The sequence below is a fragment of the Megalobrama amblycephala genome, linkage group LG24 (genome assembly GCF_018812025.1).
Source record: "Megalobrama amblycephala isolate DHTTF-2021 linkage group LG24, ASM1881202v1, whole genome shotgun sequence".
NCBI lineage: Eukaryota > Metazoa > Chordata > Actinopteri > Cypriniformes > Xenocyprididae > Megalobrama > Megalobrama amblycephala.
In genome coordinates, this window is record NC_063067.1 from 33872237 (window position 1) to 33892658 (window position 20422).

The 20422-nt window shown below is 37.1% G+C and overlaps 1 protein-coding gene across 1 annotated transcript; it reads left to right on the forward strand.

The window, feature by feature from the left end:
• Window positions 1-6549: 6549 nt before the first annotated feature.
• tcea2 (transcription elongation factor A (SII), 2) lies at window positions 6550-17913 on the forward strand. Its single transcript, XM_048178482.1, has 10 exons — window positions 6550-6831; window positions 7292-7354; window positions 9284-9389; window positions 9563-9656; window positions 11729-11865; window positions 15048-15104; window positions 15603-15757; window positions 16498-16644; window positions 16973-17044; window positions 17267-17913. Exons 1-10 carry the CDS (start codon window positions 6763-6765, stop codon window positions 17273-17275), a joined length of 909 nt encoding a protein of 302 aa, XP_048034439.1. The 5' UTR covers window positions 6550-6762; the 3' UTR covers window positions 17276-17913.
• Window positions 17914-20422: the final 2509 nt, after the last annotated feature.

A 20422-nucleotide genomic window follows, 5' to 3' on the forward strand; every position in this document is an offset into this window, starting at 1 on the left:
GAAACTAACAACAGTGAAAGTTCATTTTTTTGAGTGTACGCTCACGTACACGGAAAAAAAAAAAACGATATATATATATATATATATATATATATATATATATATATATATATATATATATATATATATACTTTGGGCTTTAACCACGGCTGTCCAGAAAGCAAACACCACTAATACGTTTGTTTAGAGGCTCTGCGTCCTCAGAGTCTTTTGTTGCCGTATATTTCAGGATGAAAACCATCAGAGCAGGATTGTTATATGTGTGCTCTGCAGATCACCGCTGGCCTAAAATCTCTTTCCCAGCACATCAAGAGCATGCCTGGGGCCGTTCCTGCAGTCCTACAGACACTGTTTTATGTGTTCTGATACATGTGTTAAAAATCAAGAACATGCACTTTCCTTTCAGACGGAGAGGACCCTTGACAGAGAAGAGGAGAATGCTTCTTTGTCTCTAATAAGATCTTGGATGATGTTCAGTCCCCTTCTCCCTGAGTTTTTATATAACTCATCATTCGCTTCGACCAGGCTCACATGTTTTACGGTATCTCACTGCCTGAGAGTGAAAAACACCATGAAAAATTACTCTAGACATTAAATACGGCATCGACTGGAGTTTGTTATCATATTGAGGACGGCCAGTGAAAGATACATTTGTTATAAAGGTAACACGAGAACTCGGTTCAGCAACAACAGCGCAAATCAAAAGGCTACGAGGAGAAGGAGAAACACAGCAGTGAGCTAAATAAACACAATTAGCTTTCATTTAGGTCAAACAGATACGCTGCATCTAACATTCGCCATTCGATTTTGTCAGTGCCCGAGATATTTGTCTACGTCCGCCCGTGCCAGGGTGATCTTGCATCATTCGCCCGTCATAAACACATACCAATGCGCTTACAGTAACGGCACAGCGCATATGATGATATTCCAAGCCCTGGGTTTCTTTCCTAAAACTGTTTGCAATTATACATAGGCTTTTTGACTGGACTGGACAGGTCGCACTCCCTCGATGTTAAATTTCCTCTGTGATTGTTAAGAGGATGTAAGTTTGGGACCAGAAGTGGTCAGCATCTGAATTCAATTTGAAAGTGCTTATTGACAGAGTGATCTGTTTAAACTCAGCACACATGATACTGCCTGCATGAGATGTCACCCTCTCGCGCTCCCACTCAAACACACACGGCTCTGCTCCCCTGTGTGCTTTAAGCGGAGATAAACAAATGTACACGCTTGGAACTATTAAAATGAACCGGGATTTTGGGGAGAAGCTTTTAAATACAGAGCATAATATGCATAGCGGTTCAATGGAAGCACGGAAACACGTTTGTTATATTAAGTGTACACTGTAAAAAGAAAATAGACAACTTTTTTTTTCTTTTTTTCTGTTCAAATCAACGTGCTTCAGATAACATAATAATTTGAGTTTCTGTTGATTAAATCAATCGCCTTCATTGTATTAACTCAAATTTTGAATTTCAATTCAACCAACTTACCTTTTTAAGTTAAACCAGCAATTCTTTTTTTTTTTTTTACAGTGTACATATACTTTATTAATATTGCTATATTAATCATATTTGAAAGATAGCATTATTTTTTTATTATAAAGTAGGCATCCTTATAATATTTTGATCCTTATATGCATATGCTTATAACAACAAAACCATATCAATGTTAATGAGAGGTTCTTAAATGAAACTAAATGAAAAAATAATAAATTAAATTAAAAATTAAAGGACTATATACAATGTTGTTTACAAAATGTTTTTTTAAGAAAAACTATCAAAACAAAAATTCAGATAAATGTTAAAAAATATTGGCCAGTAAATTAAAGTAAAATTATTTTTATTTATTTATTTATTCATGAATTTATTTGAATTTATAGTTTTAAATATGTATATTTTTCTTCACTTTTTAAATGGATGAATGCATTATTTTTGGCTTCAAAACGCGTCAGGATATTTTTAAATATATCTCTGATTGTGTTTGTCTGAAAGAAGATAGTCATATACACCTATAGATTGAGGGTGAGTAAATCATGGGATAATTTTTCATTTTGGGGTGAACTATCCCTTTAATGTTCTTAAGTTAAAACTGTTGTGATATCTGTTGAGATTTTTATTATTTTTTTTAAAGATGACAATATAATCTGTAATTTCCCCATCTAAGATCAGTTTGTCTCCATGTCTCGCAATGACAGATTAATGGTCGGCAACAGCCTCAAACTGATAAGCCAAGTGAAATAAACACACACCTCAATCAATCAGCACATTTCTGAAGCACACAAAAGTCCAAAGTAAGAATGGCACGCCTGTATCCCTCTAAAAAGGGAATGTATGGCAGGAACAGGGCATGTTCTAGCGAGCCGATCGGGCTGCCTTATCCCGGTCCAGTTATAATCAGAGATGACCTCAGCAGGGTGATGAAGACCGGGTTTCCTGCCCGAGTGACTGAGGCCTGAGCTGGCTGTTTCGGGGACTTCCCCCCCCTCTGAACACATTCCCTCACTGCTGAGGTGGGGTTTCCTCAGCTGGAGAACATGCCATGCTGTCACTCATATATAGAGTCTGTATGCACACATAACCTGGGTTCAACAGGGCATTGTGGGGCATTAACCCTCCGAGCTCTGATCGGCGTATGACATCAAAGTCACGATCATACAACACACACCGAACGAGCCTAATGTCTTCTGTCACGTGACATGCTCAAATCTGTACAACAGTCAGAACAATATATGAATATAATATTTTCCAGAGGTGGGGGACTTGAGAGTTGCAAATGTAAGTACTTGAGACTTGCTTGACTAATGTTCAGACTACACATCTTTAAACGTCAGCAGATCGCTGTGCTGTTCAGACTACATGACTTGAAGTCATTGTGGTGTTCACACTACATAATTGATCCGCAGCAGGAGGTCACACACTACACTACGACTCTATCTGGTGTGGCGAGAAATCGAGTCCCCCAGGAATCGGTCAGACAAGTCAGAGCAGGTTACTTTTGATATGAAAAATGGAAGGAAGGAACTGAAGGATTTTAAAGGAACTGAAACAATAAATACCGTATTGTGGCTCTTTAATGTGTCGTGACAGATCGCTGTAGCGCCTCAGATCAAGCGGCTCATGAACTCTATACTAGTTCGTTTATAGCATCAAATAAACGTGAATGAACATCAGAAGGTATGTTGTTTCAATTGTGGAAAGACGTCAGTATACACCATTTTTCAAGTTTAAGTCCACCTACATTAATCTGCTAACTCCCCTGACTGCTTTGTCAGACAAAATGGCAGATTTGGCATTATGATTGGTTAGATTGCCTGTCAATCAAACTCCTGGCGAAGAGTGAAAAGTGAAAGTCTGGTGGTTGAAAGCTTTTTCAATTCTAGTGAGCACGCATACGTAAAATCAGAGCGAGAGCAGAGCCATTTGCGAGCGCACGTCCAGTTTGAAATAAAAGCCGGCTGTAAGCAGACAGATTCGTTACATAGATGCGTTTGCGCATTACAATAATGCACTCTCGACAGCTGTCGTTAAAATATCGCCATAGAAACGGCCTCAAATGAACTAAATGAGAAGAAAGTCATGTCTGAAAGCTGCAATCTAAAACTTATTGGTTAAAATTAATGGAAAATATCTTGTGTTTTTCTGTGAGTGCTCGGGATCGACGCCTATGCTCTCATTGGCTGTAGTACATCTTCGGAAAACGAATTATGATATTTTTGATGAAATCCGAGAGCTGTCTGACTCCTCCATAGACAGCAATTTAACCACCACTTTCAAGGTCCAAACAGTCATGTGACTACAGTGGTTCAACCTTAAAATTATGAAGCAACGATCATTTTTTTTGCGCGCAAAAACAAAACAAAAATAACCACTTTATTCAACAATATCTTCTCTTTTGTGTCATTCTCCTACGCTGTTCTGACTACGATGTCAGAACGCCGCTCAGTATTGGCCGACGCTGATCACGTGATCAGCATGATGCATTCGTGTGATGCTGATGCAGGAGCCGGCCAATAATGAGCCGGCGTTCTGATGTAGAACCTGGAAGTGCTGAATGTAAACAGCATATGAGAAATAAGGTTGAACCACTGCAGTCACGTCAGCTGTTTAAACGATGACTTGAGTAACTTTCTGGACCTTGAAAGTGGTGGTTAAATTGCTATGGAGGTGTCAGACAGCTCTCGGATTTCATCAAAAATATCTTAATTTGTGTTCTGAAGATGAACGAAGGTCTTACGGGTGTGAAACAACATGAGGGTGAGTAATTAATGACAGAAATTCATTTTTGGGTGAACTAACCTTTTAATGCATCACACTTGTGAATTTACTATCAACTGTTTTATCTTCATCATTTTTCTTATGATTGTTAGTGTAATAATAATAATTCAAAATTCTAATAATTATAAGTATGTATTATAATAAATTATATTTCTATTATTAATATTATAGTATAAATGAATAGTCAAGAAAGTTCATTTCTGAGGGAAAAATGTAAGTATAAACTCTATCTGTTTGGTACTGGAACTTGCTTTGTGTTCACTGCGACTTGAGACTTGAAACTTGATTTTATAGGGACTTGAGACTTGTGATATTTTCTTTATTTGATGAATACATTTTTTTTGACACAACTACATTTTGTGTCTTTTAAAAATCACTTCTCTCCTTAAATCTACCTATATCAAACTTGAATGGCACTTTACTGTGAATCAAACATGCTGTTAAGTATAAATTATATCTCTGATTATTTTTCTGAAACATATAAGATACTATTTTAATCAATAATTTACTTGCATTAGGAAACAAAATACCAAAAAAAAACAAAACAAATGAAAACAGTAAATCACAGGGACCTTTTAAACTTTGAGCTCAATTTTACACTCATAAAAAACAACATTTCTGAGCCAGATTTTATTCAAAATATTGACCTTGAGACAATGTAAGGGTTAAAATAAATGGTTGGTTTAATGTTTTCTTGTCTAATGCAATGCCATTCGTGCATTTTAAACTGTGCTTTATGTGTCGAAATACATTATCACTTTTGTTACAATGACGCCCTCTACTGATTAATCCAGTCTAAACTAAAACCTGCTCATGCAACACACAGTAGGCCAAAATACTGGCCTTATTTTGCAAAGTGTCATATAGTGAACGCATTTTTATTTTATTTCATTTTATTCCTTATCATGATGTCGAGACGAGGCTTAATGTGCTGTTTTACTGTAACTGTGGTCACTAAAACAAAGTCGGTAACAATATATGAACGGTGAACTTCAACTATTGTCATGAGAAGGTGACATTATTGACCTATTTATCTACTTTTATATAACTTAAATTAAACTTGTAAAAAAAAATCGACTATTGTCAAAACAACATCAAAGATGTTCATAAAACCTGTCAAAACAAAATATCAGAATTGTTAAAAATGTTTGTTCAGAAAATTAAAAAAATATATATTTAATTAATAAAGCTGTTTGATTCACTGCCTTAGCCTACTGCTTTTTTTATTATTAAACAATACAAAACATCAGGGCATTAAATCAATACAGATACATGTAAAACACAAAAAAAGAAAAATACACAAACACAGATAAGCTGCCAGGGTAATAAAGCAACAACAATGCATTATAGGCTATGTAAACCTTATGAGGACAAAAAGGATGAATAAAGAGAAACAGTTTTCATAGCTTTGGGATTAATAGAGCATTGGATAGTTTCGATATACCTGTCTAGATCATCTCTGAATAGAGAAAAGAGAGGTTTAGAGCCAGTAATTGTTTGTTTATGTATGTGAAATTTAGCCAGTAGGAAACACAAATTAATTATGTAATATTTCCCTATATTCTCTTTAGAGTAGTCGAACAATCCAAAGAAAACATCTTTAAAACAGAAAGAAAAGTCACTTATAAAATATGAGTGGATAAACAAAAACACATCTGACCAAAGTTTCTCTGTGTGGCAAAACAAGTGAATGAAATCTTCCTCAGCAGAGTGACACAAAGAACAATTCACTTCATCCACTGCCTTACTGCTGAGCTGGGTCATATAAACTTCACTTCCCATAACGCCCTGCTTCACAACAGAAGCGGCGGGCGGTGCATCTCATTTCCGCGAATCGGTTCTTTCGAACAGCGCCTGGAATCAACCGGTTCTGACGACGATTCAGTGATTTTTTTTTTAAAAAATTTTACTTTACCACGTCATCAGATGATTAGTGTCATATGATGTCAATAAAGCCATGTTTGTAGTCAAATTTCGTGTATAATGGCTGCAACAAACTGAACTAGGACACATCTACTAAACATTTGATATTTGTTTATCTGTGTGTAAATAAACCTACATACAGTTAACTCGTAAACATTTAAATCACATAATTTACGACTTACTTTTCGCTTCATTAGTTCTATCAGCTCACTCTTCTTCACATTTTGGCTCATTTACGAATTAAACATCCTGAAAAAGACGAGTTGTTGACTCGAGAACCACTCGATTCAGTCTGATTCGTAAACGAATCGATTTTATGAACAGGTTCACTTGATTCTTTGAAAAGATTCGACTCAAAAGAACAATTCGCTCGCGAATCGAACATCGCTACACAACACAGTCGAGAGCGGAGAGAAAGGCAGCGGATTCCTCTCATACTGCCACTAAAAGAGACACACACTCACACACACACACACACACACAGACAGAGACGGGCTCATTTTCCCCACATAAATGGAGGCACGAGCATCGGGCGCCATCAAACAGCCCTAAACCTGTAAACATGGCGAAGGACCAAGAAGTGGAGCGCATCGCAAAGAAGCTGGACAAAATGGTGCACAAGAAAAACACAGTAAGTGTGACACATTTCCTAATTCCTACAGCATCTGAAAAACGAATATGGGGAACTATTGCTCATCCACGCGCTCGTTTCTGTGTGTCTTCATGAAACACGCACGAGATTCAGTAACTGTGATTATCACCTGTTTCATCCTCATCCACGCCAGGCTTGTGTCGCTCAGTCTTTATGCACAATCACACATTTGGCGTTTACTCTCACGTTTGAAGCGTTTGTGTACTGTGATGAGCTGGCAGCTGGTTGTTCTCCAAATTTCTCCAGCGCAAACAAAAGACTCATTTATCCAACACTTCACACCAGCCAGTCCCAGTTTTGTCCCCAAAACACAGCATTTATGTGCAGTCTGGATGTGTTTTAATACGAAGCAGCCTATAGCTGAGGAAGCCAGTGTTTACTATTGCATTTGAGAAGTTGTTGTGTAACTGTCTTTCTCCTCCATGTGTTTTATCTTCAGGATGGTGCCATTGACCTGCTTCGGGAGCTGAAGAACATGAAGATGTCTTTGGAGACCCTACAGGTATACAGCGTCTGTGGGCAGAGCATGTGCTGTGTTCGATTACATAATCATCTCTTTCTCTTCCAGGCAGGGAAGCCCATGCTGCTTTTCTTATTGGCTGTGTTTGGAATGGCGTACTGTTTCTGCAGTGTGTAGAACGTAATCTGTACTTGGTATACAAAATGTTTGTATGCATGCATGCATAGAATATCTGGATAAACTACTACATCTGCCAAAGAGTGTAGTATACAACACAACATGTATACCACAATGCATTGTGCTCGACCTTCCATTTCCATTGTGATCAATCAATCCTGTCTATTTTTGATTGCATTGCCAGAATTTGCAGCGTTTTTAAAAATGCAAGAGAATTTATACATTTAAAATAAATAATTTATGAAAAAAGAATATTTTTTTATGCCTTAGGTGCATACTTTTTCATATGTTCTTTGCATACTGCAATCCATTCTGAACAGAGCCAGTGTCGATGCGTTTTTCAAATGTGGTATTCGGTACATTTTTTGCACTCATATAACATGCATATAAAGTAGACAGTATTTACTGTAGTATATGGATTCTGTCCGTATGGATGGTGTTAAAGGGTTAGTTCACCCAAAAATTAAAACAATATCATTAATTACTCATCCTCATGTCATTCCACACCTGTAAGACCTTCATTCATCTTCAGAACACAAATTAAGATATTTTTGATGAAATCCGATGGCTCAGTGAGGCCTGCATATGACATTTCCTCTCTCAAGATCCATTAATGTACTAAAAACATATTTAAATCAGTTCATGTGAGTACAGTGGTTCAATATTAATATTATAAAGCGACGAGAATATTTTGGTGCGCCAAAAAAAACAAAATAACAACTTGTATAGTGATGACCGATTTCAAAACACTGCTTCATGAAGCTTCAGAGCGTTATGAATCTTTTGTGTCGAATTAGGATTCGGATCACGTGCCAAAATCACGTGACTTTGGCGCTCCGAGCCGCTGATTTAATGATTGTTTTGCATAATTTCCCGCTCTAGCGTCTGTTTTCATGATAAAATGTGGTTTAGGAACCAGTGAAATTGAGAAATTGAGTCCCCCACCAGTAGACATGTGACGATATTTGGAAATGCAATATATCACGATAATGAATATGCACGATAAAATGCACAGCAACACTGTATGCTGCCATGCCGTAATGAATGAAGGAGACGCGCTGAATGAAAGTGCACGTTCATTCTCTGACAGCAGAGGGCGCTGATGGAACAGCAGAAGTGCAGCGGTTACCCCGGAAACCCCATAAACAAAGCAGCTGCGAACAGTAATTAAAATGCTTCAAACAGCCATTCAGTTTTTTGTATTCGCAATGTTGTTCATCACAGCACCAAATTTAGGCTTAATAGGCTTAAAGATAATGAACTACAACATGACCTAATGATTGAAAATGTTCTGATTATATGTTATTGTTCAGTAACACTAAATGACATTAGGAAAATTTATAATAACATCACTCTATAAGTCGTTATTTAGTTTTTTTGGCGCACCAAAAGTATTCTCGTGGCTTTATAATATTAATATTGAACCACTGTACTCACATGAACTGATTTAAATATGTTTTTAGTACATTAATGGATCTTGAGAGAGGAAATGTCATTGCTGGCTATGCAGGCCTCACTGAGCCATCAGATTTCATCAAAAATATCTTAATTTGTGTTATGAAATTTTTGGGTGAACTAACCCTTTAATGTACAGACAAACAGACCTTACTGGTCCCTGAGGAGAATTTCAAACACAATAGAGCAGCTACACGCAGAAGAAAAATGAATACACTGGGGGAAACACGTCTGTGTCTTAAGGCCCGCTCACACCCAGAATAATAACTGTATGCATGATGTGATGTGTGTGATATTTATTATAACAAATGTGATCTTTCATTGCGGCCCGCGGTGCAGTCGACGCGGATCGGGATGTCAGTGAATGCGGTGCGGAAGCAGAGCTCGGATGAGGAGGTGCAGACGCTGGCCAAATCACTCATCAAGACCTGGAAGAAACTGCTGGGTACTGCATCTCCATTCACACTCATACAGCTTAAAAAAGACAATTTAGATGAGGGTTTTCCTTATTTAAGAGTGAATGACAACAATTGAGAAAGAGACTGAAGAGGTTCATTATAAACAGTGGTGGGACAAGACTGCTGTCTGTTTGATTTCTGTGAATCTTCTTTTATGTAGATGGTTCTGAAGGTAAATCAGAGGAGAAGAAAAAAGGAGGATCTCCTCTCCAGTCCTCGTCTTCTAAAGACTGTCCTGGATCCAGTGACTCCAGGTGTGTGGAGTGAAAGTGAAAATTCATCCTGTTTTCTAAATGCATATTATAGATCTTATTGTGAGCAATTCAATGGAAGCATGTTTCCGCCACTGAATTAAAAATAAATAAAAAAGGTAATTGCGAATTTTTATCCCACAATTCTGACTTTTTTGAGTTGTGAGATATAAATTTCGCAATTTTAAGAAAGTGTCAGAATTGTGAGCTGACGTTTTAACTCAGAATTGGACTTTATAGCTCGCAATTGCAAGTTTTTATCTCTCATATCTCAGAACTGCGGTTAGGAATGTTCATTTTGGTTAATCTTCATGACTGACAATCGATGCTGGTTAACCAACCTTTAACCAATAACTGATAAGATTTGAATGTTAAATTAGTATTAAAGAAAAATAGAATTGACAAGTGTCTGTGACAAACAATACAACTTTTTTTTGTAACCCTACTTGTGCAAACAGCAGAACAACATTCACACATTGTCAAATTATCACACACCTGCAGGGTGGAAGTTAAAGGATTTGCACGCTTGACTGTGAGACGTGGAGCGATCACTTAAAATACGTTGTCATACAGATAACAGTAATACATCATAAAACTAAATTAACTGTAAATATCTACTATTTGTGTATACTCACAATAACAACAAAATGTTGTGCTTTTGTAAAATAAAGAAAGCAATCGGGATGCGCTTTCTGCCGTCTGTCTCCATCTTATAAATTAACCGAAACTCAGCGTATACTTGCCCCACAAATAAAAATGTATCTATTGAAAGCTTGAAATTTCTAATCTTAAATGAACCAATTCACATCGAAAACAGATTCATACAGATTACATAATCAGGGAGTAAGTTGCATTTCTCTCTGACATTGACATGGAAATCACCCGTTTATTAACAAGTTATTAAAATGTATCCTTGCTATTTTTTCCTGACACATTCATTACTTTTGCCCTTGTTTTGCACCAAGCTTTTTGCATGCAAGCTTTATGAGCACGGAAAATACAGTAAAATGGTTAATCGGTCAATATGAACATCCCTATGTGGGATATAAACTCGTAATTGTGAGAAGAGAAGTCAGAATTGTGAGATATAATTTTGTAATTCTGAGAAAAAAGTCAGAAATTCAGAGATAAACTTGAAATTGCGAGAAAAGAAGACAATTGCGGGATATAAACTTGTAATTGTGAGGAAAAAAGTCAGAATTGCTGAATATAAACTCGTTATTGTGAGCAAAGAAGTCAGAATTGAGAGATAATTTCGTAATGTGAGAAAGTCAGAAATGCAAAGATAAACAATTGTGAAAAAAGAAGTCAGAATTGCTGGATATAAACTTGTAATTGTCAGAAAAAAGTCAGAATTGCAGGATATAATTTCGTAATTGTGGGAAAAAAAAGTCAGAAATGCGAGAGAAACTTGCAATTGTGAAGAAAATGTTAAAATTGCAGGATGTAAACTAGTAATTGCGAGAAAAGAAGTCGGAATTGCGGGATATAAATCCGTCATTGCGAGAAAGAAGTCTTCTTGCAAAATCTTGCAATTCTGACATAATGACAGTAGTGAGGAAAAAAGTCAGAATTGTGATATAAAATGTCACAATCTTCCATACAATTAATCTGTGCATGTTTTATTTAAAAACAAAACAAAAAAAAAACACGTAAAAGTTAAGAATGTAAAGTAGGCACTATCTTCAAGCTACTAGTCACTAGTGGTTGATTGGATATGTATTTTTTTGATGGCTGATATGATTTCACACTTTAATTTAAAGATGGTAAATAATGCTTGTTACAATATATGCTACTTTTACTAAAATACATAATTTGAAAACGAATCACTATAAAAAGAAATGTGGAAAGAATAAACAGATTTATACTTTAAATAGCAACCTCTTGATACTTTATTCCCATTATAGTATTTTTCGCAAATAAAGAAATTGTTTAAAAAAAAACAAAAAAAAAAACACAAAAAATATAAAGAAAGCAAATACTTTTTTTGCACAGTCAATAAAGTGTTTTTACAATACATATCATTTTAAGCAGTTTTACGAAACGGTGAAATGTTGTTACCCCATGTTGTCTAGTAACAAACAAGAGACACCAAAAACTCCCACCACCCCAGTCACCCCGAAATTCACCTCCTTCCCACCTGCACCCGTCACGACGGACAGTGTGCGCACCAAATGCAGAGAGCTGCTGGTGGCGGCCCTACAGACTGATGGTAAGCCCTGAATAAATTAAGCTGAGTAAGTAACTTCACTGTAAAATGTACTAAATAAAACATGCTTAATTTTACTCAAATATAAATGAAAGTTCTTTGCACTTAATTGAACAAAGGTACATGAACTCTTACTGTCAAATTAAGTGAACGAAAATGTTGAAATTTAAGTGTTATAAAATGTATTCTTGCTGTAAATGACTAAAGGTGGAGATGTCTGTATTCATGAATTATAAGAATTTAAGTTTTTGATAGTGCACTTTTACGTCTAGGTTCAAAAATGGGGGGTGACAGTTAAGGGGCATCAAATGATTTGAGTTAACGTAACTCATTGGGCCTTACTATGTGGACTGTGTTATTTGTAGTTTATACAACCCGAATTCTGGAAATTCCAGAAAAGTTAGGACTTTTTTAAATTTGAATGAAATGAAAACTAAAAGACTTTCAAATCACATGAGTCAATATTTTATTTACAATAGAACATAGATAACATAACGAATGTTTAAAGGGAGAAATGTTACACTTTTATCCACTAAATGAGCTCATTTCAAATTTGATGCCTGCTACAGGTCTCAAAATAGTTGGCACGGGGCAACAAATGGCTGAAAAAGCAAGACATTTTGAAAATATTCAGCTGGGAGAACATCTAGCAACTAATTAAGTTAATTGATACCAGGTCTGTAACATGATTAGCTATAAAAGGGATGTCTTAGAAAGGCAGAGTCTCTCAGAAGTAAAGATGGACAGAACTGTGAAAGAGTGCGTAAAAAGATTGTGGAAAACAATGTTCCTCAACGTCAAATTGCAAAGGCTTTACAAATCTCATCTACAATGCATAACATCATCATAAGATTCAGAGAAACAGGAGAAATCTCTGTGTGTAAGAGACAAGGCCGAAGACCTTTATTGGATGCCTGTGGTCTTCAGGCCCTCAGATGACACTGCATCACTCATTGGCATTATTGTGTCAATGACATCACTAAATGGGCCCAGGAATACTTCCAGAAACCACTGTCGGTAAACAATCCGCCGTGCCATCTGCAGATGCCAACTAAACCACTGTCGGTAAACACAATCCGCCGTGCCATCTGCAGATGCCAACTAAACCACTGTCGGTAAACGCAATCCGCCGTGCCATCTGCAGATGCCAACTAAACCACTGTCGGTAAACACAATCCGCCGTGCCATCTGCAGATGCCAACTAAACCACTGTCGGTAAACACAATCCGCCGTGCCATCTGCAGATGCCAACTAAACCACTGTCGGTAAACACAATCCGCCGTGCCATCTGCAGATGCCAACTAAACCACTGTCGGTAAACACAATCCGCCGTGCCATCTGCAGATGCCAACTAAACCACTGTCGGTAAACACAATCCGCTGTGCCATCTGCAGATGCCAACTAAAGCTCTATCATGCATAAAAGAAGCCATATGTGAACATGGTCCAGAAGCGCAGTCGTGTCCTGTGGGCCAAGGGTCATTTAAAATGGACTGTTTCAGAGTAGAAAAGTGTTCTATGGTCAGACGAGTCCAAATTTGACATTCTTGTTGGAAATCACGGACACCGTGTCCTCAGGGGTAAAGAGGAGGGAGATCTTCCAGCATATCAGCGTTCAGCTCAAAAGCCAGCATCTCTGATTGTATGGGGGTGCATAAGTGCATACGGTATGGGCAGCTTGCATGTTTTGGAAGGCACTATGAATGCTGAAAAAAGGTTTTAGAGCAACATGCTTCCCTCCAGATGACGTCTATTTCAGGGAAGGCCTTGCGTATTTCAGCAGGACAATGCTAAACCACACACTGCAGCTATTACAGCAGCATGGCTTCGTCGTAGAAGAGTCCGGGAGCTGAATTGGCCTGTCTGCAGTCCAGATCTTTCACCTATAGAGAAAAATACGTCAAAGACGACCACAAACTCTTCAGCAGCTGGAAACCTATATCAGGCAAGAATGGGACCAAAATCCAACACCAAAACCCCAGAAACTCATAACCTCGATGCCCAGACGTCTTCAAACTGTTATGAAAAGAAGAGGAGATGCTACACCATGGTAAACATGCCCCCATCCCAACTATTTTGAGACCTGTAGCAGGCATCACATTTGAAATGAGCTCATTTAGTGCATAAAATTGTAAAATTTCTCAGTTTAAACATTTATGTTATCTATGTTCTATTGTGAATAAAATATTGGCTCATGTGATTTGAAAGTCTTTTAGTTTTCATTTTATTCAAATTTAAAAAAACGCCCCAACTTTTCTGGATTTGAAAAGAGAATTTATCTTTCTTTTAGGGACATTTATAGAGACAGATGTTGGAAAAAACAGTGTAATATAATAATTTGAAGGCTTTGTCATATCCTTGCTTTTAAGTTTAATGTTGTGGGTTATTTATTTATTTATTTTTTTTTTTTTTAAGTGCCCCTATTATGCTTTTTCAAATATTACCTTTCATGCAGTGTGTAATATAACTGTTTGTGAATGTTGTGCACTTTGCTGACCTTTTACAAAGTTAATGTCTCCTAAAAGAAAGCATTGATTCTGAACTGGCGAAATGAGTCATAAGCAATTCCAGTCTCACTTCCTGTTACACACCTTCATAACAATGTAACAGATTTGCATGATCCCTGCCTATGGTCTTCATTGGCTGCCCGCGAGCGTCTACTTTAACCCGCCCTCAAACACTGTAGTTGTAACTGAGGCCTGGAAGAGTTTGGTTCATGTTGTCAACATGTAGAGAAGACGCTGTTTTCTGTGCCGCCAAAGCAAATCCACTTCAAAAGGATGAGGACTCGGGCTGGAATTGATATGGAAAAACGGACGCCATAGTTACTGTGTATCGAGTGCTGAGGAAGCATTCGAAGCGGAAATTCAGATATGGTAATGGGCGTTTCGTTTCTGACACGTTCTGTAAGACCAATCACAATAGATTGGGCCATCTGACCAGTCAGATATAGAGTAGCTCATACAAGGCAAAAAAGAGAAAATGAACAAACCGTTTTCAGACTCTTTGAGAAATGAGGTGATGTGTAATGTATATTATGAGGGAAAAAAAGTGTTTTTTGACTTTTGATGCATGCAAATCTATTGTAGGAGATGCTAAAACAAAAGTAGGAACCTTTTAAAATGGCATAATAGAGGCACTTTAAACTTTCATTTAAGGAAATTATTCTTTGTATATATTTCTCAGGTGATCACCAGACAATCGGAGTAGACTGTGAACACCTGGCAGCACAGATTGAAGATTATATCCTTCTCATTACCAAAGATAGTTAGTAAAACAGTAATGTTGTGGAATATTTTTACAATTTAAAAAAAAAAAAAAATTGAAAAATTTGTCCTTTCTCAATAAAAATATATTCTTTCAAAAACAAAACGAAATGTACTGACCCCAGACTTTGGAACGACAGTGTATAAAATGTTAATGATTCATATTTTGCTTGGTAAAATTTATTTTGAATGCATAACTCTGAAAAGAGAAAGCTGAATTTTGCCTGCAAATTGTGTAGTAAAAACATCTACCAGCAGGGGTCGTGACCTCTTACCTCAAACAAACAGTGCAATGTTTTGATAGCGCCACAGTGTTTACACTTTTCATTAAAATCCACCAACAAATGGTTTACTTACAGAAGTCTCTGCATAACTGCGAGAGGAGAAAATATTTCAAAAAACCTGCTTGCTTCCCCTTCAAAGGAGAATGTAAAATAATGACTTTGTGCTTCCTTGACTGGACTTCATGACACACGTATCTACCAGGAGTTCAAATCCACTGACATGAAGTACAAGACCAGACTGAGGAGTCGCATTTCCAACCTCAAGGACCAGAAAAACCCAGACTTACGGCGGAACGTCTTGTGTGGCAACATCTCGCCAGACCGCATCGCCAGTATGACCGCAGAGGTACGTTTGGATTTGTCACTATGGAATTGAAATGAAAATTCTTGTATTTTTATGGAATATTGCAGTATTTATTATAAGCAATTTATTTGCACATCATTTTTTTTATTATTCAGAATTCACACGCCCTTGTAATCTTCAGTCAAAATAACTTCCCCTCCCTCCTGCAGCGTCATCTCTTCTTTTCTCTGATGACGTGTGTACTGGTGTGAGGGCGGGGCAACCTGTCACTCACATGAGATCCACCAATAGCAAACCACAACCATCCAATTAATTCCCAATTGATACAATTAAATCATTTGTTTCTTGTTTGAGAAGCCATTTCACTCAAACATACATCACAATAGGATAGAAAAGACCATCGCAAAACCATTCAAAGGGTTAGTTCACCCAAAAATGACATTTCTGTCAGTAATTACTTATGTCATTCCACATTCGTAAGACCTTCGTTCATCTTCAGAACACAAATTAAGATATTTTTGATGAAATCCAGACCCTTTCTGAACCTTGAATGTTGTAATTGCATTGCTTTCTATGGGGGATTAAAAACAACCTCTTGGATTTCATCCAAAATATCCTAATTTGTGTTCCGAATATAACGAAGGTCTTATGGATGTGGAACGACATGAGTACTTAATGACAGAAATTTCATTTTTGGGTGAACTAACCCTTTAAGGTCTAGTAAACTGCAGCTTCTCTGAGCAGGATGTGAAGCGTGTTTGTGTTAATTGCGTGTTTGGCAGGAGATGGCAAGCGCAGAGCTGAAAGAGATCAGGAAAGCGCTGACCAAGGAGTCCATTCGAGAGCATCAGCTCTCCAAAGTGGGCGGCACGGAGACTGACATGTTCATCTGTGGAAAATGCAGGGGCAAGAACTGCACTTACACTCAGGTATGCTGTTACAACATCTCACCAGGGTTTAAGACTGCTTTATTACCAGAAGTGTTTATACTTGCCGTCATTATAAAAACGGCTATCAATCTGAGCGTGACACAGCAGTAGGTTACACAAGTATTTGTACACTTAAGCCACACTTTAAAAAAGAAAACGAGGGCGGATCAAGTGTCTGAAACACAAACGGCCCCACATTTCTGTGCTCAGAGCAAATTCGCCCGAGTCTTTGATCCGTTTGCATGTCTGAAAGGAAGTTCGCAAATGGGCTAAAGCTGCATTGAAGCATGAAACAAGCAGGAATGTGATGCACAATCTCTCCCCGCAGGTCCAGACACGCAGCGCAGATGAACCCATGACCACCTTCGTGCTGTGCAACGAGTGTGGAAACCGGTGGAAGGTAAGAATCTCCTTACACACCTGGCAGTGCAAAAGCCATTAGTTGACTTGAGTAAAAAACAAAACAAAAAAACTGACGAATCCATTATGCGACTGATAAACACGTGCCTTGTGTCTTCATGCTACAATGGCACCACATGGTGGCAGTATTTATTCACTGTAGTCTAACCTCGAATATTTTGAAAATTGTTTATTTATTGTCTTCTGTTTTCTCTTTTCACAGTTTTGTTAAAGACTAAAGTGAGCAGGATTCTTCATATGAAGAGATGACCTGAATTCATAGTGAAAGAAACTGTTTTTTTTTTTCTTTTGAGAAAAAAAAAGAATCTGATGTCTTTTTTTTTTTTTTTTTCTTTTTTTTTTTTTTATACATTCATTTTCATAGCTTTGTAACATATGAGTGTTGCTCTGTAGTTTTTTTTTTTTTACTGGTGTCATATCATTGCCTTTCATGCACTGCCGATAACTTAGACTTGGTAAGTCAGCTGGCTTGTTCATTCTTGCTTTGCCTTTTGATATATCGCTTGTGCCTTTTTGCTCTGAGTGCCAAGTAATTGCTGAAAGAATTTTTACACATACTATTTTTTTTGTTTGTTTGATTGTTTTGAACGTGTGCTTTTCATATGTATATGCAGTTTATGCACTTCGCAGATGATTTATTTAACCAAATCTTGAAAGTTTGGTTGCTTTTCCAGAGTTTAGGAAGTCTTAAAGGATTACGGTTAATATTTGAGTCTTAATGTAGGCGATAGTTTGCTTCTTGTAGACAGCCAGACAAAGAGAAAAACAGAATGTGGTACATGATTGAAGGTTCATATGTATTATATGAATAATTGGACTGTTTTGTCTCAGTAAATTTGACTAGAAATATTTTGTGGTTAAGAGTGTTTTTTTTCTTTTAGTTCGTCCCTCCAGACCCACTTGTATGATTTCCCCCCCCCCAAACAGACTGTTCTTGCTGCTCTTCCATACAGTAAAATTCAATAGGGAACCGGAGCAGTTGGTCAAACTGGAAAAAGAAAGGATGATCGTACACAGTATTTTGAGTCACTCTCAAATCATATGATCGCTTTAGGTGCGGAATAGACTAAAATGTAGTAATTACTCTTAAAATCTGCTCCTCCACTAATGTACAGTGGTGTTCAAAAGTTTGGGGTCGGTAAGATATTTTTAATTTTTTTGAAAAATAGGCAGCATTTATTTGATCAAATACAGTGCAAATTAAAGTACTATTGTGAAATATTCCAAATTAAGATTATAGTTCAGTCATGAAACTCTAGATGGCACAGGCTGATGGTCCTTTACATGCAAGTCTGCAAGCAATCACATCATTACCACATGGCACGAGCTGATTGGCCTCTGCTGATCCTGCAGCCAATGAGATTGCTTGCTCAACATTTAAATAGTCTGGTTCAATAGAGTTCCTCTGAACCCCTCCACCTCCCCAGCTCCACCTGACTAGATCTGCTACAGGGTTTATATATGTCTATTTATGCAGCAGCAGCATAAGTATCTATTAGCAGAAGCAAGTCCATACGTGCTCTGCAGCAGCATAAACTAATGCATTAAAATTGCCATATTCAATTAAGACAAAAAAAAAACTAAAATAACATGTAACATAAAAATAACTAAATATATGCTAAAACCATTCTGATATGTCATGATTGAAATATATCTTAATATATTTAAAAATTTTGGCAAAGCTAAATTTTCAGTGGCCATTACGCCAGTGTTTTTCATTAACATTACATATTATCAGTGTTGAAAACAGTTGTGCTGCCTAATATCTTTGTGGAAACAATACTTTTTTTTAATGGATAGAAAGTTCAAAGAACTGTGGAAGCTTGTTTCCACTACTGAATAAAACAATAAAACGGGTAATTGTAACTTTTTATTCTGACTGTTTTCTCAAAATTGCATGATATAAACTCAATTCTGAGGGGAAAAAAGTCAGTCTTGTTTCTCCTCAGAATTGGACTTCATATCTCACAATTCTGACTTTATAACTCAATTTCAATTTTATATCTCACAGTTTTGAGAAAAAAAGATAGAATTGCAAGATGTAAACATACATATTTTAAGATGTCAGTGCAAGTTACTTTCAGTTAAAACAGCTCAAACATGCATTTTAGTCTGAGACTAGGCTGAAGCCTTGTCTGTGAAACGTGGATAATGTTGCAATTGTCGCAATTTCAATCGACAAGCTTCCATAAACAGCATTTATTTGAAATTGATTTTTTTTTTTTTTGCATTATAAATGTATTTACTGTCAGTTTTGATCAGAAAATCAAATTTGATTTAATGCATCTTTGCTGAATAAAAGTATTAATTTCTTTCAATAAATAAATAAAACTCGTACTGACCCCAGTCTTTTGAACAGTAGGGATATCAACTGTATGGTGTAGGGTGCTTTAAGACACATCACAACAAGTTTGGCATCAATGGCAATAGAGTACCTCAGGGATGACGCATTTTTGTAGGCAAAACCCGGAAGCGAGTTAGCATTTTTGGACTTCCGGTTCCAACACCGTAAAATCTATGGGTTTTTTTAATGGGTTTTTGCTAAATCGCCTGAAATAAGGTCTGTGGTTAACAAAGCCTCTAAATAATTTCACGTTTTGATCTATGACATAAAACACACCAGTTATAACCCACTTGTGATTTTTTTAAAAACTTTTACTGTGTCTTAAAATCGGCGGTTGCTAACAAATTGCTAAAAGGGACTACTTCCTTTGGCGGGGACTGGCGTCATCATTAAAAACGGGACATTTGGACAGCATTTCTCATAAAAAAAGGTGGATAAGTATTCATAACAGTACAGATCATAATCAGCGAGCATGTTTTTAAATAAAGTCGTTTTCTAAATAAAGTTTGAGGAAGCTTGGTGGTGACGATGTTGATCCGCACCCATGGTGTGCTGTAGTCCGTTTATAGCCTACTGTTAGCCTTTTATATCTGACCACTTTATTTAGGCTTCAAAATCTTATAAATGTTGTGTTAACTTGTAAAGATTACCTTGATAGACAAAACGTGTAAGTGTCATAACCCTTTGTTAAACACAGAGCTTATTTTCTGCAATTTTCCAAAAGTCTATGGGAAAAATGCATAGGCTTTCAACCGAGGGAACCCGTGCGCCGCTAACTTCCGGGTTGGCCTACAAAAATGCGTCATCCCTGGGGCACTCTATTGGAACCAATGATAAACCACTTACATTGTGGCATCACTGGTACATGAGTTAGCCTATATGGATCACACATTGGAGTTCAATGGCCCTCATCTGCATTGACGATATGGAAAATGTTTTCCACAGGGGGAAAAAAAAAATAGTCCCATTTGAAAAACGTGAAGGTGAGTAAGTGAGTTTTAGGTCATCTATATT